The sequence below is a fragment of the Mastacembelus armatus genome, chromosome 5, assembly GCF_900324485.2.
Source record: "Mastacembelus armatus chromosome 5, fMasArm1.2, whole genome shotgun sequence".
Classification (NCBI taxonomy): Eukaryota; Metazoa; Chordata; class Actinopteri; order Synbranchiformes; family Mastacembelidae; genus Mastacembelus; species Mastacembelus armatus.
The window spans coordinates 2164040-2189145 of NC_046637.1; the positions used below are offsets into that span (position 1 = coordinate 2164040).

The 25106-nt window shown below is 41.9% G+C and overlaps 4 protein-coding genes across 6 annotated transcripts; 2 read left to right on the top strand and 2 right to left on the bottom strand.

Moving 5' to 3' along the window:
• Positions 1–1642: 1642 nt before the first annotated feature.
• LOC113131007 (trans-1,2-dihydrobenzene-1,2-diol dehydrogenase-like) lies at positions 1643–2110 on the top strand. The gene is made up of 2 exons (XM_026308042.1): positions 1643–1779; positions 1961–2110. The coding sequence occupies exons 1-2, from the start codon at positions 1659–1661 to the stop codon at positions 2068–2070; spliced, it is 231 nt and encodes a 76-aa protein (XP_026163827.1). The 5' UTR covers positions 1643–1658; the 3' UTR covers positions 2071–2110.
• A 10091-nt stretch (positions 2111–12201) lies between these two features.
• Positions 12202–17531, bottom strand: LOC113131001 (deoxyribonuclease-1-like). The gene is made up of 10 exons (XM_026308034.1): positions 17431–17531; positions 16529–16614; positions 16341–16435; positions 15602–15688; positions 14590–14702; positions 14400–14512; positions 12967–13121; positions 12787–12883; positions 12571–12634; positions 12202–12387 (listed from the first exon to the last, which is right to left on the bottom strand). Exons 2-10 carry the CDS (start codon positions 16607–16609, stop codon positions 12296–12298), a joined length of 897 nt encoding a protein of 298 aa, XP_026163819.1. The 5' UTR covers positions 16610–16614; positions 17431–17531; the 3' UTR covers positions 12202–12295.
• A 496-nt stretch (positions 17532–18027) lies between these two features.
• Positions 18028–22431, bottom strand: LOC113131003 (protein SEC13 homolog). 3 transcript variants are annotated; one of them, XM_026308035.1, is made up of 4 exons: positions 22283–22422; positions 20388–20508; positions 19534–19680; positions 18028–19010 (listed from the first exon to the last, which is right to left on the bottom strand). In XM_026308035.1, the coding sequence occupies exons 1-4, from the start codon at positions 22348–22350 to the stop codon at positions 18900–18902; spliced, it is 447 nt and encodes a 148-aa protein (XP_026163820.1). In that variant the 5' UTR covers positions 22351–22422; the 3' UTR covers positions 18028–18899. The 3 variants fall into 3 exon arrangements, 2 of the variants coding, with proteins under 2 accessions (XP_026163820.1, XP_026163821.1); XM_026308036.1 differs by having other exon boundaries at positions 20454–20508; positions 22283–22419; XR_003295747.1 differs by lacking the exon at positions 18028–19010 and adding an exon at positions 20793–20926 and having other exon boundaries at positions 19320–19680; positions 20454–20508; positions 22283–22431.
• Positions 22432–24194: 1763 nt separating this feature from the next.
• Positions 24195–24662, top strand: LOC113131008 (trans-1,2-dihydrobenzene-1,2-diol dehydrogenase-like). Its single transcript, XM_026308043.1, has 2 exons — positions 24195–24331; positions 24513–24662. Exons 1-2 carry the CDS (start codon positions 24211–24213, stop codon positions 24620–24622), a joined length of 231 nt encoding a protein of 76 aa, XP_026163828.1. The 5' UTR covers positions 24195–24210; the 3' UTR covers positions 24623–24662.
• Positions 24663–25106: the final 444 nt, after the last annotated feature.

Sequence of the window (25106 nt, forward strand, 5' to 3'; positions counted from 1 at the left end):
ACGAGACAGACTTAAAGCTGCTCTGCCTACTTTCTTTTTCAGCTGCTATGTAAAAACCTGAAAACTAGACCTTGTTTTCTTCATAGAGATCTATAAAGTATATAAAGTGTCCTGTCAGCCAAACCTGCCTGGAAAAAATCACACGCTCAAAATTTTCTCAGACTTTTTTTTTTTTAAGGAATTGTTATTGGGAGGAAACCAGAGCACCTGGAGAAAACCCATGTCACACTGTGGTGACAATAAGAGTTCCAGTCCTGCCCCAGACTAGGAGGCCAGGAGGCCAAGTGGACGTGGAGCAGGACTGGAACTCTTTCAGCCAGATGGTTGATGATGGCGTCTGTATCTAAAACACATGGGTTCACCTTCACTTTACTTAATATTTTTGAGACAAGCCTTTTCATGACCTCCCTGATGAACATCCTTCTGTTTTCAGGTTCTTCTGCAGCCTACACAGGTTCAGCAGGAGTGTCTTCGTGAGCAGAAACCGCACCTGGTGCCACAGCTGGATTTATGTTCACAGTGACAACCTCCAGCAGCTGTGAGTCTTCCTGTGTCTCCATGGCGATGATCTCTTGCTGCAGTGACTGTCCCTTTGCCTCAACATACCGTAGAGTTACAGCCCGTGCTGCCCTCTCACTGTGTCTGGCAGCCTGTACGTTCAGCCACCAGCTCGTCAGTGCCATGCAGTTCTGCACCTCGTTACGTATGTCGGAGTACATGGGGGCATGTGCCTGTGGAACAGACATTATACAGCTTCTTCCCCGACTCAGTGCTGTAGTCATGAGGGAATTTTGCTTTTGTTACGGGCCCTGGACTATTTCTTGTGCTACACAATCGTAAAATGGCAGAGTTAAGTGAAGACCAGGGCCCGTATTCACAAAGCTGAGAATGATGGGAGAAAAATGGCTCACCTTTTACCAATTAATATGATTGCAGGACAGTCTGTTTAAGTTGCACGGCTGCCATGTAGCCAACAATCCAAGACAGATATAAGGAAGTAAAAGAACAAGAAAACCAAACTGGATAGAAGAGACTGGGAAACCAGAAGATTTTTGTGTCACTACATGAGGCTGTGAAAGTGTTTTAATAGTTTGTGCTGTGCTGTTAATAGTTTGTTCCCTGCTGATGGAAGGTTGTGACAGACACAAGTCATCAATATTGCACTGTTGCATTTTTCCAGTTGCCAAATACCTCAGTGCTTTAATCATGTTCATTTCTGGCTTTATGGAATTACTACATTGGGTGGGGGATGTGAGCACATCTCTAATAAATTCGACCACAAACATTATCCCATTGCGATTCAATCTGTAGCATTTAATTAACTCACGATCATTCAGTGTTTGGAGAATATATTTCTTCTTTCAGCCATTTTGTCCTCTGCTAAAGAAACTCTTAAGCCGCTTAAAAGTCCTCCTCTCTAGTTTTAACCATTTTTTCCATAGGAGCTGATTTTAGGGCTAAAATGTTTTGTGAATCATTTTTATCTTTACTAAGATTTAGTCCTAAATTTAAGGGAAAATTCTAAGAAAATGTCATAATTCTAAGAATTTTCTTAGAAATTCATTAGGACCAACTTTTAGGCTTATGAAGCTTTGTGAATACGGGCCCAGATGCTCACACATTTTCAGATCCCTGCCCACATGTGGTGCCCTACCTCAATGGTTGTGAATGGAAAGGAGACTCAGTACCCACTGCCAGAGCCCTCTCTGCCTCTGAACTTCACCAACAGTACAGGGTTGCGTTATGAAGCAGAGGAGGTTCGACAGTGTTTGCTCAAAGGTATGGTGATATTTTAATCAGTAGTGACAAAATTATTAATATATTAAATTTCTGGCTGTTCAGGCTGTCATTACACACCTCCACCACAAGGTGGCATCAGAAATGTTTTTAATCTTAAGGAGCATTTACTATGTGGAGACAATACAGTGTATGTATTCCTAAACTATGTTTTCCCACACAGGGCTGAAGGAGAGTTCAGTTATGTCTCATGCTGACTCTCTTCTGCTGGCTGAGGTGGAGGATGAGATTCGTAGGCAGGTGGGGGTTGTGTACAGCCAGGATTGCCACTAAATGCTGATACATGTATCCAGATTGAAATGTACTTGTTAAATAAAACAAGTTCATCACTGTGAATAAATTGTGTATGCTCTAGTTGGACTTCCCATTTATAAAATGTGAGGTACATTAACCGTTTCAGAGGAAGTTTTCTCCTCTAGTCAGCCATGATTTGCTTCAATAGGGTCAAGCAACTTGACATATTTCTAAGGTGTAAAGTCTATTATAAAGCTTTCCACTATTCCACTGGAAACTGCTCTAACCACACACTAAAACAGTGTAGAAGATTGTAATTTATTGTAATACCACTCAAACCTTAAATTACACCTAAATGTGTAAGATCCCAAAATTACACTGAGTTCTCATTGTAAAAGATACACTCACAAAGCAGAGTTAAAGATAGGTGCTCATCTCCTTTATTGATGGAAAACCAGTCTTGTGGGATAGCTCATTACACCAGCTAAACATTAGAATACCCCTTTATATTTTAGTTAGTTCTTGCACTCTAAGTGTAGACAAAATATAAGTACTATTGGATGCTCCAATAGTGTTTTATTTTATGTAGTTTGATTTTCTTTGCTTTTTTTGGGGTTTCATTTGTTTCACTTAAGGAACTTCCTCTTTTTTGGGAACGCTTTGTGGCCTAAAGGATAGAGAGTCAGACTTGTAACCCGGAAGTTGCAGGTTTGAGTCTTAGAATTGTCGGTGGGGTGGAGTGAATAGCCAGCACTCTCTTCAACTTCAATATACTGAGGTGAGACCCTTGAGCAAGGCACCGAACCCCCAACTACTCCCTGGGCACCGCAGCAATGGCTGCCCACTGCTCCGTGTGTGTGCACTTTGGGTGGGTTAAATGCAGAGGGGAATTTTGAGTATGGGTCACCATACTTGACAATAGTAGTCACTTTCACTGAACCTTTAAAGAGTGTTACAGCCTTTTGTTGGTACCCATTTATTCTTGGTCCTTCTTAATTTATTGTGTATGTGTTACAATAAATTTCTCCCGTTGGCCATTTTACATCTGGCTACTTGCAGGGCAAGTATGAGTCAGTGGCTGTGGTGATGAAATTCTCTAGGTAGAGCATGGCCTTCTGTGCTTCTCAGTTGCTGCCTCACTCCCAAACAACGCTGTCATCAGCAGCACTAAGGGCTTCATTAAGAGATGATTGAGTTGAGTGCTAATTACTTTAACATTTAATTAAACTCAAGTAAGTTTCAGACAAAGATCCAAGCCAACAAAAGCGCATTTTCTTTGTGCCCTCCAGGTTACTGAGCCCATGCAGTTCCCTAACACACAAGGAGACAGACAAGAAGATGGGGTGCTCTCTGCCTGATCCATGCCTTTGTCTTAATTTCACCAATAACACTGGGCTTTGCTTTGAGGCAGTTCCTGCTTAAAGGGGGGTCATGATAAAACAAAAGATGTGTATTTGTGTTCAAGAATTTAATTGTTTGAACAGGCCAAACCATTTCAGGCCATTTCCAAAGTAAGAGGAGTTTGAAAGAAACTGCAATTCAGTGCAAATGATACAGTGCTGGGGCTTAGAAGCATTTAAATGAATAATCATACTTGAGTGCACTCATGAGATTGATTCAAAATTAGCACCGTCCTCTTGCTTATGCAATATTAGACTCCTTTTGGCTTTGCTTCCTATATCGTTTCAATGATCTTTTACATTATGCATTGTTGTGAATATGTGCATAATTTAAGTGGTTATAAACTGTCATGTCTTTTCTTTCAGATAAACTCCTTTTCCTCCACAGGACTTATGAAGAGCCCACGAGCGCCTCTGGCAGACTCAGATCACGGCTGAAATCAGGAAACAGGTGGGAGTTGTCTTCAGTCAGGACAGCCAGTGATATCACTCCAAAGCCGAGCCTACACTGACAGAACAGGGGGACTGGGTACTACACAGGGCACACTTTGGATCTTTGGTATAAGCAGATCCAGTGTCCATAAAGGCAACTGTGATTTTTGGGTAACATTCTCAGCTGCCTCTAAAAGTACAAATGAGTTGGAACATGTACTTTATAGCCAAGACACATTTATTGCTGTTTATTTGTTTTAATTAATATATAATGTAGTTTTTCAGCATCTAAATATGACAGCCCCAGACATAGTAACTGCTCAGGGTCACAATATAAATACAGTGTTTGGATGTTCGTCTCATGGTATGTTTTTGTCTAAAACTGATTACACAGATATGAAAACTCTGAAATATATGTTAAACTAAATAAATTAGAATGTAAACAATAAGAGTTGCCATATTGTTACCATCTTGTCCTAGGCTCTAGGACTTTGAAGGCAAAGCCAGCTGTCAAATGTGAGTTGAGTGATTGATGGATCCAATAAAGGACTAATGGTGAAAGCCATGCTTTATTTCAAATATCATCAGCTGGAGAGAAGAAGAGACTTTTAGTGGCACATTTCAATTAAAGTGTCCTGTCACGTCCGACCCTTGCAGTGGTGTACAAATAGATTCATGTTCCCATAACAAAAAATAGGTTGCACTGTCTAAGACAGCAAAAGGCCTTTTGAGTCAGCAAAGAGCATGGCCCATTTAATATTTGTTCTCAACATTTTGGACTCACAGGAAATTGGAAGCTGCCTCATTGATAGGCAAAACGAATGAGTAATGCTGATTTTTTTTTTTTTTTTTAACATTTGGAAAAGAAACAGGATATATCTGCTTGTTTGTTTCTAAACATTTACTTATTAAATACAGAGGATAAACAAATGGACCATGTAACTTCAAGCAACAGGGTAATATAGGCCCTAAGTTTTCATCACATGTACAATGATGTATTTGAGGGAAAAGTCACACTTAGATATTGTGAAGATGAGAGATAAATGAAAAATATTATTTATTAGATGCTTTATCATCAAGTGTCAGTTACATGAGAATTCACAGTATTACATAGAAGAAACGGAAAAAAATAATAGTTTTAAAAGCCAGATTAACAGTAATAATGATAAAAATGTATAACTTTAAAAACTGGTCGCCTTTGGAAGCAGATATATAAAAAAGTAAAACTTTGTTAATCCTCAGTAGGAAATGATTAAGCATATGTGTTACTTAACATTACCTCCACATTTACCCACTGCACCATTAAACTGATGCCACAAAGCCAAGAAGCAGAGGAATTCACTTTGACACATGGTCTCCACCTGGTGGCAGGTAACAGTCACTGCAGACGTGAGCTCTCAGTCCAACATGGCAACCAAATGGGGACTTTGTAGCTCGGGGAAGATCAGCCACGACAAAGTTTTTTTTTTGTTGTTTTTTTTTTAGTGCGAGGAGAGCAAGTTGTTGCAATAAATAATTTCAAATTGTTTTCCCAGGTTGTGGCTGTAGCAGCTCGCAACTTAGAGGATGCACAGGAGTTTGCAAACAAGCACGGCATCTCCCGAGCATATGGCAGCTACGAGGAGCTGGCCAGAGATCCAAACATTGGTTAGTTTCTGTCAGAGTTTCTAGGTCAATTTTGATTGGCACATGGCTCTTAGCAGTTCTTATTTCTGTTAATTGTTAACTAGATGTAAGGGGTTTTGCTTCTTCAAAACAGTTAAACTACCTGCACAGCAAACCCCAGAGTACATTTGGAAACCCCAAAGTACATTTCAACCACAAAAACATGGCCTGACAAATAAACATGATCAAGATGTTCACATCCCTGCTCTAAAGGAGAAAACCAAGGGGACTGATACTTTTTACTGATATTATTGATAACAAGTGAAACATTAAAGCTAAATAAATCTTACAGCAGCATGTTGAGAATTATTCCCTGAAGCTCAAGTTCAAATTACTACACCAGATCATTATTTTAAAATAGACAAACAGGATTTTTTGTTTTTTGTATTTTGCTATTGTTGTTTTTATTATTATTATTTTGTATCGATGTTTTGGTTGCCATGGTCACCACGGTGGTATTTGGTGGGTAGATGGTGGCGTTCCTGTGATTCAGCAAAACACACACACGTGCAAACTGGTTGCCAGAGCTCGTCGCCGTGAAGACGCAGACAGAGTCACGGCCGTCGGAGCTCGGCACCGTGAAGACGGAGACAGAGTCGCAGCTCGTCGCCGTGAAGAAGTAGACAGAATCAGGGTCGCCACAGCTCGTCGCCGTGAAGACGCAGACAGAGTCAAGGCCGCCGGAGCTTGGCGCCGTGAAGACGCAGACAGAGTCACGGCTGCCGGAGCTCATCGCCGTGAAGACGCAGACAGAGTCGCAGCTCGGCGCTGTGAAGAAGCAGACAGAGTCGCAGCTTGTTGCCGTGAAAAAGCAGAAGGATTCGCATCTCGTCGCCGTGAAGAAGCAGACAAATATGTCGCGGCCGCCAGAGCTCGTCGCCGTGAAGACGTAGACAGAGTCACGGACGTCGGAGTTCGGCGCAGTGAAGAAGCAGAGAGATTCGCAGCTCGTCGCCGTAAAGAAGCAGACAGAATCATGGCTGCCAGAGCTCATCGCAGTGGAGACGCAGACAGGGTCAAGGCCGCCGGAGCTTGGCGCCGTGAAGACGCAGACAGAGTCACGGCTGCCGGAGCTCATCGCAGTGGAGACGCAGACAGCGTCACAGCCGCAGGGGCTTGGCGCTGTGAAGAAGCAGACAGAGTCGCAGCTTGTTGCCGTGAAGAAGCAAACAGATTCGCATCTCGTCGCCGTGAAGACGCAGACAGAATCAGGGCCGCCAGAGCTTGTCGCCGTGAAGACGCAGACAAATATGTCGCGGCCGCCAGAGCTCGTCGCCGTGAAGACGCAGATAGAGTCACAGCCGTCGGAGTTCGGCGCAGTGAAGAAGCAGACAGAGTCGCAGCTCGTCGCTGTGAAGACGCAGACAGAGTCACGGCTGCCAGAGCTCATCGCAGTGAAGACGCAGACAAATATGTCGCGGCCGCCAGAGCTCGTCGCCGTGAAGACGTAGACAGAGTCACGGACGTCGGAGTTCGGCGCAGTGAAGAAGCAGACAGATTCGCAGCTCGTCGCCATGAAGAAGCAGACAGAATCAGGGCCGCCGGAGCTCGTCGCCGTGAAGATGTAGACAGAGTCACGGACGTCGGAGTTCGGCGCAGTGAAGAAGCAGACAGAGTCACAGCTGCCGGAGCTCATCGCAGTGGAGACGCAGACAAATATGTCGCGGTCGCCAGAGCTCGTCGCCGTGAAGACGCAGATAGAGTCACAGCCGTCGGAGCTCGGCGCCTTGAAGACGCAGACAGAGTCGCAGCTCGTCGCTGTGGAGACGCAGACATCGTCACGGCCGCCGGGGCTTGGCGCCGTGAAGATGCAGACAAATATGTCGCGGTCGCCGGAGCTCATCGCAGTGGAGACGCAGACAGCGTCACGGCCGCCAGAGCTTGGCGCCGTGAAGACGCAGACAAATATGTCGCGGCCGCCAGAGCTCATCGCAGTGGAGACGCAGACAGCGTCACGGCCGCCAGAGCTCGTCGCCGTGAAGACGCAGACAAATATGTCGCGGCCGCCAGAGCTCGTCACCGTGAAGACGCAGACAGAGTCACAGACGTCGGAGTTCGGCGCAGTGAAGAAGCAGACAGATTCGCAGCTCGTCGCCATGAAGAAGCAGACAGAATCAGGGCCGCCAGAGCTCGTCGCCGTGAAGATGCAGACAAATATGTCGCGGCCGCCAGAACTCATCGCCGTGAAGACGCAGACAGAGTCACGGACGTCGGAGTTCGGAGCAGTGAAGAAGCAGACAGAATCAGGGCCGCCAGAGCTCGTCACCTTGAAGTCGCAGACGAATATGTCGTGGCCGCCAGAGCTCGTCGCCGTGAAGACGCAGATAGAGTCACAGCCGTCGGAGCTCGGCGCTGTGAAGAAGCAGACAGAGTCACGGCTGCCGGAGCTCATCGCAGTGGAGACGCAGACAGTGTCACGGCCGCCAGAGCTTGGCGCCGTGAAGACGCAGACAAATATGTCGCGGCCGCCAGAGCTCATCGCAGTGGAGACACAGACAGCGTCACGGCCGCCGGAGCTCGTCGCCGTGAAGACGCAGACAGAGTCACAGACGTCGGAGTTCGGCGCAGTGAAGAAGCAGACAGAATCACAGCTCGTCGCCGTGAAGATGGAGATAGAGTCACAGCCGTCGGAGCTCGGCGCCTTGAAGATGCAGACAGAGTCACGGCTGCCGGAGCTTGGCGCCCTGAAGACGCAGACAGAGTCGCAGCTCGGCGCCGTGAAGAAGCAGACAGAATCAGGGCCGCCAGAGCTCGTCACCGTGAAGACGCAGACGAATATGTCGTGGCCGCCAGAGCTCGTCGCCGTGAAGAAGCAGACAGATTCGCAGCTCGTCGCCATGAAGACGCAGACAGTCACGGCTGCCGGAGCTCATCGCAGTGGAGACGCAGACAGGTTTGTCATGGCCGCCAGTGTGACATGGGTTTTCTCCAGGTGCTCTGGTTTCCTCCCAATAAAAATTCCTTAAAAAAAAAAAAAAAAAAGGCTGAGAAAAATTTGAGCGTGTGATTTTTTCCAAGCAGGTTTGGCTGACAGGACACTTTATATACTTTATAGATCTCTATGAAGAAAACAAGGTCTAGTTTTCAGGTTTTGACATAGCAGCTGAAAAAGAAAGAAGGTAGAGCAGCTTTAAGTCTGTCTCGTGTAACATGCACATGAAGACACTGATGTCTTATCACATGTGTGTGATTTAATGTCTCAGACGTGATGAGGTGACACAGACAGACTGTTACCAGTATGAAGACAATCAAGTGGGAGATGAAGACGCCTTTGCTCGAGCCTTCCCTTTAGCCTTCGCTTCAGCTGTCCAACTACAGGTATGTGCTGTACATATGTCAATTCTGATCGTACAGATAAAAGAAGTATATCATTCAAATCAGTAAAGGGTCTACTTTTAGTTGTATACCATCATAATTAAAACAAAACGTTGTGCTTTTTTTAAATAAAGAAAGCCGACAGGGTGCGCTCTCGGCCTTTTCTGTCTCTGCCATTTCTCTTCACAGATGTGTAAATAAAACAACCAGAATTTCAGCGAATACTTGCCTCAAAAATAAGAATTATATGGCTAGAAAGCTTGAAATGTTTTCTTTTGAGTGAAACAATTCAAGTCAAAAACAAATCATCACTTTTTATTTAGTCCGTATGAACGTACACTCTTAGAAAGGATGTGTTAAAAAATGACACAAAAAATGTGCTGCTACGTTTATAACACATTTTGTGCACATTCCAACATAAGATGTTTAAAAAATCTGTAAGATGTGTAGAAAATGTGTAAAAAGCTTGACACTGTTCATGTGTTGAACAATTTAACACAATTTGTGTGTTATATTAAAAATGCAAAGTAGTGTGGGCAAAAGCAAGTTGCCTAGTGATTATGGGTTAGCCATGATAGTTATTCTTCTATTTAACTGTATATTATGATAAATTACATTACTTTTCATTGAAAGAGAAAATAGAATCCAGTTAATATCCAAAATTGCCTGTTTTGGGTCTTTTTTAAGCATGCCCTCTCATAATCATACTGCAAAATATTAAAAAATAATTTAGTTTGATTTTTTTATGATGTTATTGTCATTCCAATAGGAATGAAACAGGAATAGAATTAGAATAGGCTAAGGTGGTCTACGTTTGAATTTAGTACATTAGCTAAACTTTGCTTATAACATCTTAGCTAGTTAACCTTAACAGCTAGCATAGTGGTAGCATTCACTTTCATATTAATGTTAGTGTGGGATCCTTAAAGCTTGCCTAATACTGGAAATCCATCGCTTTGTATTTGATGAAGGTTCATTTGGTCTCAGTAGTATTTTGAATATGTTGAATTTACAAGAAATGTTTGTTTTTTTTTCAAAGTGAAGTGTTACCTAGTTAGCTTGGTTAGCTAGTGTCGGCTCGATGTTCGATTCCCGCATAAATTAACGCAGGGGCACAACATATTAAATTTATTCACAATAATTTAGTAAATGTCTACCTAAAGCCAACTAAAGTAATTCAACAAAGTAACGTTACACTGCGTAGCTAATTCAGTTATGTTAGCTTATTACACAACGTTAAGCAATGTTTAACATCAGCGTGTTATGCTGTGTTCCTTGGGCATTCTAAACGGTAATGTTACACTCAACATAGCTAATTTTCCCTGCGCTGAATCCTGAGCTTTATTTTTTTGCCTTGCTTAACGTATTAAATTTAACCTAAGGTTAGCTAAAGTTACTCAACGTGACTAAAAATAGCTGCGTTGTAAGCTGACAAAGTGGTTAACTGGCCGAAGAGAATGTAAGGACTCGTTACGTCGGCTGGTTGTTTCAGTAGGGTTGTCTTGTGGTGTTTAACGTTGAAAGTTTGGCGTCAATTCACTGAACGTCGGCCATTAGCTAACGTTAGTTAAGATACTGTAAGTTAGCTTGATGTTACGACATACGCACTTTCGGGTGTCCCACAGAGTTGGGAGCCCATGAAAACAGCGTGGGGTGTAGCCTATAGCTTAGCGACCTATTTGTTCACCGTGTTTTACCGTCTAACTTTACAGACGAGTTTGCCTGTTAGTTTTATGTTAGCAACCAGCTTCCGTTATGATGCTACGTTATTTAATGCAGCCGACACAACGGAAGGCTCTTTCAAACGAAGAACTAGCTAATGCCAACGGTTTGCCTTTTAAATAATTGACAGTGTGTAACCCGCGGCGTTGAGACATTGTTTACCTCTGTACAAATAGGATTCTCTTCACGATGGATGTCACAAGGTTTATTGGCTCTACGTGTATGCAACTACATTCTGGTATAGTGGTGTAGATTAGTGTGTCTTTCTTACATGTGTCTTACATGTTTTGTTTCTTTTTAGAACATTTATAACAACCTGGAATCTGTCAAAGTCCAACAATTTTTAAAGATGAGAATTATCAGTGTCCACAATGCTGTGAACCTCATAGATCAAATCCTAGCCCAACATACTGGCTATATGCTTGATAGGTTGTTAAAGTACAACACAGATTTTATGGAATTTATTGATGTTGACTCAAACATAGATGTGAAGGATTTTGATAGATTCCAGGTCTTTCTGTTAGCTGGACGGTCCCAGACTGAAACCTGTCGTGGAGAGAAGCATCAAAATCAGGTATATTGTTTGCGTACCACCATTTTCAAAGACAAAAACTGTTGAACTTCATTTAGTTATTTTATAACCATGGTGATTAAGATACCCACCTGTATAAATATGCACATTATTAATTCTATCCAGTTGGTACATATATTTTATAAGCAAGATCTAGAATCGGCCTCTCTTGTAAAATGATGCAGATGATTCTAAAACCACATTTTCTTACAATCACACTGTAGATCTTATGAATTTGACAAATTTGAAAAGGTAGCATTATGACTAATGTTAGAGTAAGTTATTGAAGTAATTAAGGAAAGAGTACGATTTTTAAAAATGACTTTGTAAGTGATTGTATGTCCATATCTTCAGTGGTCATAAGTTTATAAATTGACCTCTCGGGTGAAAATAAATTAATTCTTCAAATCAAACATGACACCAGTAAAATTTTATTCACTAATATTTGTTAAATATGGTCAAACAGATTCCTTCTCAGTTATGGTCAGAGTAAAATAACCGTACCCCTTTGTCTAATGTCCAAAGTATGACGACCTAACAAAGCTGTGGGAGAAATCACATATAATGTAATATTCTAAAACTGCAACATGAAAGATTCACAGAGTGAATTCATTTTGTGGAGAAAAAAATACTGAAATATACAGACAGGTCAGTTTGTTCAGACTCCTCAAATGTGTTATAAACACTGAGTCTGCCTGTTGATGTGCTGCAATTATCAACATCACCATGATCATTATCGTCAACACCGCCATCGTCACTGATCAGCATCATCAGTGACCACTGGTAGTATCTTCAGCAGTTGATGCTCACTACTAAAGAATGGAAACACTTCCTCAGTAAAAGTGTGTGTGAACGTGTGTATGTGTGTGTTAGTATCAGTATCAGAGAATGACAGTTCTCCTTCATCAAAGTCAAGATGGACTCTGATCTTCTGAAACCTCTGCACTGAACGTACAATGGAGGGATTAGATGGGATATATTTGCCTTGGATATATATATTATATAGATATTTGTCTAATAATAGGAAATGTATGATATACTTTAAGAGCCCATGTAAATTCTAAAACATAAACACTGTTTAAACAGAGAAATGTCAGTAAGCAGTAAAGACAATTCAAAGATACATTCATTATGTGATAAAAGATCCTGAAAATCAGTTTTATTTGGCAACTTTTCTTCTCTTGGCTGGTGCGTCGGTCACATCTGACGACTGTCCTCTCTTCTGCTTTCCTGGCTTCTTCTTCTGTGGCCCTGTTGGTTTATTGAACAGAAACAAAACTGAAACATGCACCCAAATTAACACAATGGAATACAAATATAAAATCAGTTTGTTAGCACTGGTTTTGTTGTTTTTTTAGTTTAGCCAAAATCTATAACTGATGCCTCAGAGTGCACTAATTGAATTCAGATATTCAGACATTCAGGATGAATGACCTGACACTGTTTGCACTGTCTGCAGCTCCACCTCCACAGGGTAGTGGTCACTGACGCTCAGAGCCTGGAAAAGCAAAGAAAGACACACTGTGACTTTATCTAGAGGGTGCTGTATTTTATTCTTTTCAAAAACCAAAACCAGGGGTTACAGATTATGATTAATGTTTAGAGTTTAATGACACTGGTATTCTGAGAGAAACAGAAATTTTGTCTTACCTGTTTATCCGTCAGCCCGAACTCAGTCTGGAAGTTGAAGGGCTTGGCTGAACCAGGGACAACGGCGTCACGCATGGTCTCTCCATACACCACAATCCTGTTGGCAGAAAATCCATCACAATCTGTAGAAAGAACAAACCAATAACAAATATTCCTGCTAACAGCACTAACATGTCTCACCTGTCGTAGGTGTTGTCATTATTGTTACTGCTGGTGGTGTCGACACTGTCGTCTATCAGCCAGTAATAGGGAGCAGAGCAAATTCGAATCTTATCCTTCTTCTTCTTGGAAAGATAATGTCCATCCGCATTAAAGTCCCCCAGAAGCATAATGTTCTGCAGAAAATATCACAATAAAAAGTGCTCTATGTAAATATTTGTCCGGGCATGTTTTTACTATAATCAGTCATACAGTATTGTGCAAAGGTTTTAGGCATTTCAGATGTTTTCAGTTCTTTTCACATGCCATCAGGTGTCTGATTGAGCCCAGGTTTGTTGTGCAGGACAACAAGTCCATAAAAAACCCATTGGAGTTTATGGAGAACTATTTACAAGAAGAGCCAGGAGTCCTGCAGCAGATGGTCTGACCCCCCACAGAGCCCTGATCTGGACAGTGTGGAGTCAGTCTGGGATCATATGAAGAGACAGAAACCCTGGGACAGCCTGAACCTACAGAAGAACTGCAGCAGCTTCTCTAAGGTTCTGCAAAGTACCAGGAGAAACTGTGTCAGGTCCAACCACAGAGAACTGCTGCTGGTTTAGGGGCAAAGGGGAGAGCTGCAGATACTGATTAGATTTAGGTTTGGTTCCATTTACTGCACTTTGTATGTAGTTCATTGATAAATGAAAACATATAATTCATATTAAAAGCATCCCCCTGTGTATTATTACTGCCTTAAACCTTTGCCTTACCTGAAATATGTAATTGATTGATACATTTTCATCACTGCTGTTTTCTGAGAATTGAATTCACTTATTCCAATAATTATGTCTATTTATTTAACTGATCCTCCTGCACAGCTGTGGCATGTGCTGCTTGATGTGATCAAAGGTCTAAAAACCAAAGATGTGGTTTAATGAGTAGTGAAACATTTTGATTCAACAGCTAAAGTCAAGCTGTCATGACTCAGACTCATACAGCTTCACACCCCAGATGGGACTCGAACCCACAATCCCTGGCTGTCAGGACCAACAACCACTGCTGTCAGCTGAGGTGCTGTCAAACTGCACTTACACATGTGGGATCCTTTGTCATATGTCAGACTGTTGCAAAATAACCACACAAACCATCAGTCTAATAAATGATTCTACATTTTCTGTTGCATATCACCTGAATGGAAAGCTGTAGCTCAGTTAAAACCTGTATCTGATTTCATCACTCGCAGCAGCATTTACATATGTAACTATTCAAATTAGCCCCAGAGTGGCAGGAGGCTGAACAGCTGGAGAGCAGAAACTCACTGTGGAGCAAATAGTGATCAGATTTGGTCTCCAAACCTGCTTTGAATTGGATTTAAACATCATGGAAATGGTTTAACAGTAGGTGAATCAGCCCCTCTGAGTCAGACGGTAGATTCTTCTTTCAAAGGCAATAAGACAAACGATCAAACCTACATCAGTTCTCCACTTCTTCCTGACCCTATTGACCACGTCATGCAGCTCATCCAGCTCTTTCTGAGCATCCTGTGGCTTGGTGTGGACCGGGATCAGCACCAGGTCTTCCACAACTAGTAGAACACACAGGTCCAGTATAAGTAAAGAGAAACTGGTTCAGGTATTGAGAGATAATATGTACAGCACATACCTGTAGTTGGACAGCTGAAGCGAAGGACAAAGGGCTCTCGAGCAAAGGCGTCTTCATCTCCCACTTGATTGTCTTCATACTGGTAACAGTCTGTCTGTGTCACCTCATCACGTCTGAGACATTAAATCACACACATGTGATAAGACATCAGTGTCTTCATGTGCATGTTACACGAGACAGACTTAAAGCTGCTCTGCCTACTTTCTTTTTCAGCTGCCACGTAAAAACCTGAAAACTAGACCTTGTTTTCTTCATAGAGATCTATAAAGTATATAAAGTGTCCTGTCAGCCAAACCTGCCTGGAAAAAAATCACACGCTCAAATTTTTCTCAGCCTTTTTTTTTTTTATTTCTGAGGAAACCAGAGCACCTGGAGAAAACCCATGTCACACTGTGGTGACAATAAGAGTTCCAGTCCTGCCCCAAACTAGGAGGCCAGGAGGCCAAGTGGACGTGGAGCAGGACTGGAACTCTTTCAGTTTTCAGGCGCTTCCTCCGGCAGCCGTGACTCTGTCTGCCTCTCCATTATCTTCGATACTTTAGATACCAAAGATATCTTCAATGTGTTTTCACACACGGTCGTGTAATTTAGCACCTGTCTGAACTGTGGACTGGTCCTCCACCTCTATTAATAAACTTGCTATGTCCACCTTCTGGTCCGTAGACATATAAAATACATTGTGCTCTTTTTGAGCTATGATTTCAAGTATGGAGGCCTGGTTGGGACAAAGTGTCTAGTCCAAAGCTAGCATTAGCTGACTAAGGAGTCCAGTAGACGCTCTGGTTCGTGCTAATGTGACTCAAAGCACTAATGTTACGCAAAGCTCCAATCCCTCCCGTATTCAAGTCAGATACAATACAGACAGAGCGGCCTGGCACTGTGTGGTATCACTGTGTGTTAAATCTAGATTAACGTACCTTTGAAGACCCGCCTCATATGTCACACCACAACACTTCTTGCACTAATTAATGCACTAGGATTGAAATAACTTTGGGTTGATATCGACTTTCACCTCCAGAAGAAAACAAACTGTTCCTTGTAGATGTCTCGTCCCAGCTGGCGGCTTCTGATCATGTCGTAGGGATGTGTTCTGTTATTGCTGAAGGAAACACAAACAACACAAAATATGAGCCTATAATTAAGAAACATAACATTTCTGTGTGTCTCAGATGTGTGTACCGTGTGTTTTGTATTTAGGCTCAAGAGCACAAAGACCATGGACAGATAATGAAACAATGGGCCCCTGGTGCACAACCATGTAAAAGGCCCCTCTCAGTTGTACGACACAGGGCCACAGACATTTTCTGTCTCTTTGTAGTTACACTTTGTCTAGTCATACTTGTTTTATGTCTTTTGTCTTGAAGCTCTTTTATCGAGCCATCGTGGACTGGCAACTCCTGATGGGAACAGCCCACATGCAAAAGTTTCCACAAGGAAATAAAAGAACACACTCTGTGAGTCAGTGAGAGCAGGGGGAGATGACTCACAGGGAGGACATCCGGTTAGTGAGTTTGGAACAAATTTGACAATGAGCGGGAAAAGGATTCAAGTGAAAACAACAGTTACTAAGGTTACTAAGGAAAGATGTTTGGGGGTATACCACCGTGGCACCGGGTACTTCTACTAGTTTTGCCCACAGTGCCCACTGTTCAGTAATCCGTCCATGATGAAGAGTCACTGAGCCTAAACTTTGACCCCACACAAGCATGAGCGAACTGTTACTGAGATATTTGGCTTTGCAGAAAACTTACCCAGTGTTGTTGAGCTCTTGAAGCAACTTCTCCATGGCTTTACCAGTCTTATCCACCACCTCCAGTATCACCACCACAGTGTACTGGGACATGATCTGGAATAAACACCATGTTGTTCAACACAGTAGTTGCTGCACTTTATTTTACTGTTTGCTAACTTGGACATTCAGTTATTATCCAGGAGTTACCTTGGTCAGGTGGCGCATGACAGTTTTCTTTTTGACTTTTTCCATTCCCAGCTTCTTGACGTTGAAGGCTGCTATCTTCATTTTGACTTTGTTATGAAAGAAAAGTCATTAACAGCAGTTTAGTGAAAGGATATTGTTTGTTTACACTGGGAAAAACAGAATAGATGAAGGGAGTAAAAGGGGAACAGAAACAGAAAAGGAAACTCATTTCATGTGTTCATACATACTCAACTTATATTGAGAGGAAGTATTATGACATGAAAGTTCCTTGTCCTACTTTCAGCTTCATTCAAAATGTCAAAGTTTTCTCTCACACAGAACAAGATCACTGTGTATGTGTAGTTAACATGTTTCATAGAAGTATTTTAACACTGGTATGAATGCCACAGTCCTTTAGTTCCTAAGTAACAGTAGTAACAATAGTACTATAGGTCATTTCCTACGTTCAAGATGTGCTTAAAGTAACATCAAAGTGCTTAGTAACCCATAGATATACTATACTGCATAATTCAATTCTTATCAACACAGACAGTAAACAGTTTCTTAATGCTGCAGACAATTTTAACTTGAAATAATAATTAATTTTAAAACAGAAGCACATGCACTTTAATTTTCCAAAACATTGCGATTTTTGAATTATCAGGACCCAACATGTAAATTTAGCTCAGCTCAGCTCTTCCTGCTCTCAGTTTGTCAACTTATCTTGAAGTTACACGATAAAAATGAGTTGACGTCTTGTCCGCAACATTTGCATCCACAGCAGTTTTTAGGTTTCAGTCGTCTTTTCAGTGCAAAAGGGAAAATGAAAATACATTTATTATCTCAGTATTCAATTTTCTGCAAGAACATTTTCAGATAACAGTTTTAGCAGCAGCTGCTGATGAACCAGAAAACCAACACACCTCTGCAGAAAGTAGGACAAGTGTTGAACAGTGCAGGAAGAGCCTGCTGGTCACAACAACAGGATGTGTCTACTATAACTGCAGTACATGTAACAACCCTGCCCCCGTGGGCTCTGTGGATTCTGCAGCCTCATTACTAAATGCAGCTGTATCTCACATTTTCCACAGTAAGTTAATGAGAATAAAAAAGAGTGCTTTCTTCATTTCTGAATTATTGTACTTTTATTATGGACATTAAAAAACGAGGAATGAAAATTTAAAGAACTAAAACATGACGTCTACAAGATGAGATTTCTATTGAGCCTGCCGTTGTTCTCTTGAAAATATGACAATTTTAAAAATGACATTTTAATGATAAATGACCTGTTTTCCTTGTAACATACAAGCGACAGACCTCTGTGTCTGTAATTAAGACATCCATTCAATGAAGGCGGCGTCTGTAACAGCTGACCAGTATGAAGTGTGAAAACCAGTTGTGGTCCAGTCAGCAGCGTGATGTGGAAACTTGAAACCTACAGGACACTTACGTTTAAAACACACAGACAGATGTGGACAGATGCTCCACAACATAACTAATCTGACATTATAACCACAGGAGCAAAAAAACATGCACAAGCACTTTATTAACATCATATTTAATTACATCAGAATGAAAAACACATTTATGGTTTTTGATTTTACATCTGAAAAAAAAAAACCCAACAACTGAGAAACAGTTTGCAATTTAGTTCTGATCACCATCATCCTAGGAACACACTGCTTTAATTTAGTCTCGGTGCCAAAGGGATGTAGTGGCTGAGTAATAAAGGCAGAGTCTGAATTTACCAAACACCAGTTTGGTTCATAGGCATTGAAAAAACACTGTGTCATGTGTTGATAGGAATGTGCATTCATCAATAGCTTAGGAAACTCATTTGTTATTCATTCATTATTACATTTGTTAGGGAACAGACATTAATGGGGGATTTGTTGTTACAGCTTCAACCATGAAGAAAGTTTTGTTAAAGGATTTTCTTCCTGCTCAATATGAAGCAGCAGATTGTTTGATCCCTGCTGGAGGGGTGAAATGTTGCAGGGGCACATTATGAGAGCGGATGGAGGCAGATTTTCAACATTACATTTGGACCAACATTCATGTACATGTGGCAACTAGAGTGGGAAGGAACTAAAACAAGTGAAGGTGGAGCACGTCAGATAGCAAATGTTTAGTATGACTCAGGTTTGTATTTCTAAACTTCATCAAAAGTTGCAAAGATCCCAAACACTGTGGAGAGATTGTTCCACCATGAAGGTTTCTTTCCCTCTGATAAAATTCACAAACATGTGTCCGGGACAAATATTGTAGGCCCATAGAGACGATGGACTCCTGCTGAAGCCTTAAAAACAAGATTCTAACCCGAGCCCAGTCACTGTGTTGTCAGATCTGTGAAGACTGGGTTCTCCCTGTAGGGTGTTGGTGTGTGTGTGTGTCACTGCTCGTTCTGCTGTGTGTCTGTGATGGTGGACACGGCGCCCTGACCCTTGCTGACGTCACTGATACACGCCCACTGACCATCCATCGACTCCTTCCACAGCGTCACCTACCAAATGAACACACACACAAGGAATAGACAGGAGTGTGTTAATGTGGAACAGTTAGTGGTATCACTGCACAGCTGCTGCAGTAATGACCTGTAATCTGACAGGTTCTTCTCGATCTTTGGTTTAGTTTATCTAATGTTTAAAACAGTTCTATTAACAAAACCTCAAGAGATAAGATTTCAAATAGTTTGTCCCTGTGGGTTAGGGCTAAATTAAAGGAGGACCAGTGAGTTTGATGTTTAAATAAACAAAGCTGTAATGAAAAAGAAATGACAGAGCTCTGGGTGTGAGTACATTGAAATGAGCTACGTAAGAAAGAAAGAAATTAAGACAATAAAACAAGAGAAACAACTTTGACTGTTTCTATCTTGAGAAATGCAACATGAAAACCTTAAGAAACAGTCAGACAAAAATACGTGTCACATCATTGATTCAAATCAGGAAATTGTGATTCATAAAACATCACACAGCAAACACTGCACAGCTCCAGGATGTGCGCCTGTATTACTGTTCATACTCTACCTTGTTGTCTCCTCCAGAAACAGCGAGAATATTTCCAGTGATGGACCAGCTGACATGCCAGACCACATCATTGAACTTATGGAGCAGTTTGGCCGTCCAGGTGTTGCCTGCAGGGTCGTCACACGTCCAGATAAACACACGTCCGTCCTGGAACCAGGTGCACAGGATCAGTTCCCCACAATTATTATTGGTTTTATTCAAGGATTTGATGTAGCTGGAAATGATTATTTATTTATTTATTTTTTACTGTGACTGAAAACCATTAGCTGCTTTATAAATAGAACCAATAAAGCTTAATGCAGCCTGTTTGAAATTAGATTTAAACACTGGACTGCATGTTTCCTCTGGCTCCACCCAGTGGTCCAGCTAAACACCTGCAAGAGTCAGGAACTTATTTTGTTCTTCCAAAATAAAGTGTATAAACACTGTGGTTATTAGGAATTGATTCACTGAAACATTCTGAGTCACTCTGGAGAACATAGTTGCATAAACATGAGCACCGCTGGAGAGCAGGTGCATGATTTGACATGGATTACTTATTTATCTCTGCATATATCAGTAAATGTGGTTTGTACTAATGTATCTTAAGTGTTACAACAAACACTAGATGTTAAAGTCCCTGTGAGTTGTGTAGTTATTTATTGCTGTATTTTCTCTGGAGGATATTTAATGGTAAGTGACATACTTGGTTAAAATACTTAAAAAATAATACAAAAAGTTAAATCCATCGTCTGGCCGTCTCCAGTTGGTGCTGGAAGAACACGATGACCATCATTAAACTGTTGTTAATGGTTATTGTTAAATTCTGTAAATTATTGCCAATGCACATCCAAGTGGAAAAACAGATGTCTCACGTGAGAGCAGCTGGCAATGGTGCTGGTGGGAAGACCAATGGAAGGAGCCCAGCCGACATCTCTCACCCAATCACTGTGAGCCTCCAGCTTCTGATCCTCCTTCCACTGACCATCCTCCTCTCTGCAGCAGGAACACATAAACTTTAAAAACTTCCTGAAATACATTTTTGGCCACTGGTTTTTTACCCATGTGGGTTACTACTCATTTCAAGTAACATAAATAATAACATAAATGACATGTAATCACAAGGCCACTGCCAGCATGACGAATGGACAGCACAGCCCTCAGAACAGCATGGTGGGAAAATGCCACAGTGTTTAAAGGTATGGTAAAAGCAACAAAGACAAGTCAGCAAAAGCCACCAAAACATACACAATACAGTAACATGCGTGAGTCAAACTCACAGTGTGAGCGTTACTGATCTTCTTGACGTCCCACTGCTGATCTCCAGTTAATGTGAGGAGGGAAACGGCTCCGTCTGAGCTGCCACAGGCCAGAATGGGACCAAATTCATATGGACCCCAGCACACAGAGTTCACTGTGGACACCAGAGAGGAGGTTTATAGACACCACACCACTCAGCTATGCTGCAGCTGTAACCACAACACTGCACATTTCACAGTCATTTTATAAAAAACCCATTCGAGTTTATGGAGAACTATTTACAGAGGCAAGAAGAACCAGGAGTCCTGCAGCAGATGGTCTGACCCCCCACAGAGCCCTGATCTGGGCAGTGTGGAGTCAGTCTGGGATCACATGAAGAGACAGAAACTCTGGGGCAACCTGAACCTACAGAAGAACTGCAGCAGCTTCTCTAAGGTTCTGCAAAGTACCAGGAGAAACTGTGTCAGGTCCAACCAGAGAGAACTGCTGCTGGTTTAGGGGCAAAGGGGAGAGCTGCACATACTGATTAGATTTAGGTTTGGTTCCCTTTGCTGCACTTTGTATGTAGTTCATTGATAAATGAAAAAATATAATTCATATTAAAAGCATCCCCCTGTGTATTATTACTGCCTTAAACCTTTGCCTTACCTGAAATATGTAATTGATTGATACATTTTCATCACTGCTGTTTTCTGAGAATTGAATTCACTTACTCCAATAATTATGTCTATTTATTTAACTGATCCTCCTGCACAGCTGTGGCATGTGCTGCTTGATGTGATCAAAGGTCTAAAAACCAAAGATGTTGTTTAATGAGTAGTGAAACATTTTGATTCAACAGCTAAAGTCAAGCTGTCATGACTCAGACTCATACAGCTTCACACCCCAGATGGGACTCAAACCCACAATCCCTGACTTAGGAGGCCAATGTCTTATCCATTAGACCACTGGGGCTGGAACAACAACAGGCAGACAAGGATCTTTTAGTTTATAGGTCATAAGCAAAGCTGACCCTTAAGCTGCCAGATTCAGAAGCTCTGTTTTGGCCTCAGCCATTGAAACCCAGGTTCTACCAACAGCCTCTAGTTTGAGAGATGCTGTCAGCTGAGGTGCTGTCAAACTGCACTTACACATGTGGGATCCTTTGTCATATGTCAGACTGTTGCAAAATAACCACACAAACCATCAGTCTAATAAATGATTCTACATTTTCTGTTGCATATCACCTGAATGGAAAGCTGTAGCTCAGTTAAAACCTGTATCTGATTTCATCACTCGCAGCAGCATTTACATATGTAATTTTTCAAATTAGCCCCAAAGTGGCAGGAGGCTGAACAGCTGGAGAGCAGAAACTCACTGTGGAGCAAATAGTGATCAGATTTGGTCTCCAAACCTGCTTTGAATTGGATTTAAACATCATGGAAATGGTTTAACAGTAGGTGAATCAGCCCCTCTGAGTCAGACGGTAGATTCTTCTTTCAAAGGCAATAAGACAAACGATCAAACCTACATCAGTTCTCCACTTCTTCCTGACCCTATTGACCACGTCATGCAGCTCATCCAGCTCTTTCTGAGCATCCTGTGGCTTGGTGTGGACCGGGATCAGCACCAGGTCTTCCACAACTAGTAGAACACACAGGTCCAGTATAAGTAAAGAGAAACTGGTTCAGGTACTTGATTGTCTTCATACTGGTAACAGTCTGTCTGTGTCACCTCATCACGTCTGAGACATTAAATCACACACGTGATAAGACATCAGTGTCTTCATGTGCATGTTACACGAGACAGACTTAAAGCTGCTCTGCCTACTTTCTTTTTCAGCTGCTATGTAAAAACCTGAAAACTAGACCTTGTTTTCTTCATAGAGATCTATAAAGTATATAAAGTGTCCTGTCAGCCAAACCTGCCTGGAAAAAATCACACGCTCAAAATTTTCTCAGACTTTTTTTTTTTTTAAGGAATTGTTATTGGGAGGAAACCAGAGCACCTGGAGAAAACCCATGTCACACTGTGGTGACAATAAGAGTTCCAGTCCTGCCCCAGACTAGGAGGCCAGGAGGCCAAGTGGACGTGGAGCAGGACTGGAACTCTTTCAGCCAGATGGTTGATGATGGCGTCTGTATCTAAAACACATGGGTTCACCTTCACTTTACTTAATATTTTTGAGACAAGCCTTTTCATGACCTCCCTGATGAACATCCTTCTGTTTTCAGGTTCTTCTGCAGCCTACACAGGTTCAGCAGGAGTGTCTTCGTGAGCAGAAACCGCACCTGGTGCCACAGCTGGATTTATGTTCACAGTGACAACCTCCAGCAGCTGTGAGTCTTCCTGTGTCTCCATGGCGATGATCTCTTGCTGCAGTGACTGTCCCTTTGCCTCAACATACCGTAGAGTTACAGCCCGTGCTGCCCTCTCACTGTGTCTGGCAGCCTGTACGTTCAGCCACCAGCTCGTCAGTGCCATGCAGTTCTGCACCTCGTTACGTATGTCGGAGTACATGGGGGCATGTGCCTGTGGAACAGACATTATACAGCTTCTTCCCCGACTCAGTGCTGTAGTCATGAGGGAATTTTGCTTTTGTTACGGGCCCTGGACTATTTCTTGTGCTACACAATCGTAAAATGGCAGAGTTAAGTGAAGACCAGGGCCCGTATTCACAAAGCTGAGAATGATGGGAGAAAAATGGCTCACCTTTTACCAATTAATATGATTGCAGGACAGTCTGTTTAAGTTGCACGGCTGCCATGTAGCCAACAATCCAAGACAGATATAAGGAAGTAAAAGAACAAGAAAACCAAACTGGATAGAAGAGACTGGGAAACCAGAAGATTTTTGTGTCACTACATGAGGCTGTGAAAGTGTTTTAATAGTTTGTGCTGTGCTGTTAATAGTTTGTTCCCTGCTGATGGAAGGTTGTGACAGACACAAGTCATCAATATTGCACTGTTGCATTTTTCCAGTTGCCAAATACCTCAGTGCTTTAATCATGTTCATTTCTGGCTTTATGGAATTACTACATTGGGTGGGGGATGTGAGCACATCTCTAATAAATTCGACCACAAACATTATCCCATTGCGATTCAATCTGTAGCATTTAATTAACTCACGATCATTCAGTGTTTGGAGAATATATTTCTTCTTTCAGCCATTTTGTCCTCTGCTAAAGAAACTCTTAAGCCGCTTAAAAGTCCTCCTCTCTAGTTTTAACCATTTTTTCCATAGGAGCTGATTTTAGGGCTAAAATGTTTTGTGAATCATTTTTATCTTTACTAAGATTTAGTCCTAAATTTAAGGGAAAATTCTAAGAAAATGTCATAATTCTAAGAATTTTCTTAGAAATTCATTAGGACCAACTTTTAGGCTTATGAAGCTTTGTGAATACGGGCCCAGATGCTCACACATTTTCAGATCCCTGCCCACATGTGGTGCCCTACCTCAATGGTTGTGAATGGAAAGGAGACTCAGTACCCACTGCCAGAGCCCTCTCTGCCTCTGAACTTCACCAACAGTACAGGGTTGCGTTATGAAGCAGAGGAGGTTCGACAGTGTTTGCTCAAAGGTATGGTGATATTTTAATCAGTAGTGACAAAATTATTAATATATTAAATTTCTGGCTGTTCAGGCTGTCATTACACACCTCCACCACAAGGTGGCATCAGAAATGTTTTTAATCTTAAGGAGCATTTACTATGTGGAGACAATACAGTGTATGTATTCCTAAACTATGTTTTCCCACACAGGGCTGAAGGAGAGTTCAGTTATGTCTCATGCTGACTCTCTTCTGCTGGCTGAGGTGGAGGATGAGATTCGTAGGCAGGTGGGGGTTGTGTACAGCCAGGATTGCCACTAAATGCTGATACATGTATCCAGATTGAAATGTACTTGTTAAATAAAACAAGTTCATCACTGTGAATAAATTGTGTATGCTCTAGTTGGACTTCCCATTTATAAAATGTGAGGTACATTAACCGTTTCAGAGGAAGTTTTCTCCTCTAGTCAGCCATGATTTGCTTCAATAGGGTCAAGCAACTTGACATATTTCTAAGGTGTAAAGTCTATTATAAAGCTTTCCACTATTCCACTGGAAACTGCTCTAACCACACACTAAAACAGTGTAGAAGATTGTAATTTATTGTAATACCACTCAAACCTTAAATTACACCTAAATGTGTAAGATCCCAAAATTACACTGAGTTCTCATTGTAAAAGATACACTCACAAAGCAGAGTTAAAGATAGGTGCTCATCTCCTTTATTGATGGAAAACCAGTCTTGTGGGATAGCTCATTACACCAGCTAAACATTAGAATACCCCTTTATATTTTAGTTAGTTCT

Bases quoted from the DNA above. Each gene is read 5' to 3' on its own strand.
- LOC113131007 (XM_026308042.1), top strand. From the start codon at position 1,659: ATGGTTGTGAATGGAAAGGAGACTCAGTACCCACTGCCAGAGCCCTCT. The intron at 1,780-1,960 runs GTATGGTGATAT...TTTCCCACACAG, and splicing joins TCGACAGTGTTTGCTCAAAG to GGCTGAAGGAGAGTTCAGTT.
- LOC113131001 (XM_026308034.1), bottom strand. From the start codon at position 16,609: ATGAAGATAGCAGCCTTCAACGTCAAGAAGCTGGGAATGGAAAAAGTC. The intron at 16,436-16,528 runs GTAACTCCTGGA...TGTTTATTCCAG, and splicing joins TCATGCGCCACCTGACCAAG to ATCATGTCCCAGTACACTGT. The intron at 12,635-12,786 runs GTAAGACAAAAT...TTGCTTTTCCAG, and splicing joins TCGGGCTGACGGATAAACAG to GCTCTGAGCGTCAGTGACCA.
- LOC113131003 (XM_026308035.1), bottom strand. From the start codon at position 22,350: ATGCTCAGAAAGAGCTGGATGAGCTGCATGACGTGGTCAATAGGGTCA. The intron at 20,509-22,282 runs GTAGGTTTGATC...TTCCTGCTGCAG, and splicing joins GGAAGAAGTGGAGAACTGAT to AGAGGAGGATGGTCAGTGGA. The intron at 19,011-19,533 runs GTAGAGTATGAA...TTCATTTGGTAG, and splicing joins TTTCTGGAGGAGACAACAAG to GTGACGCTGTGGAAGGAGTC.
- LOC113131008 (XM_026308043.1), top strand. From the start codon at position 24,211: ATGGTTGTGAATGGAAAGGAGACTCAGTACCCACTGCCAGAGCCCTCT. The intron at 24,332-24,512 runs GTATGGTGATAT...TTTCCCACACAG, and splicing joins TCGACAGTGTTTGCTCAAAG to GGCTGAAGGAGAGTTCAGTT.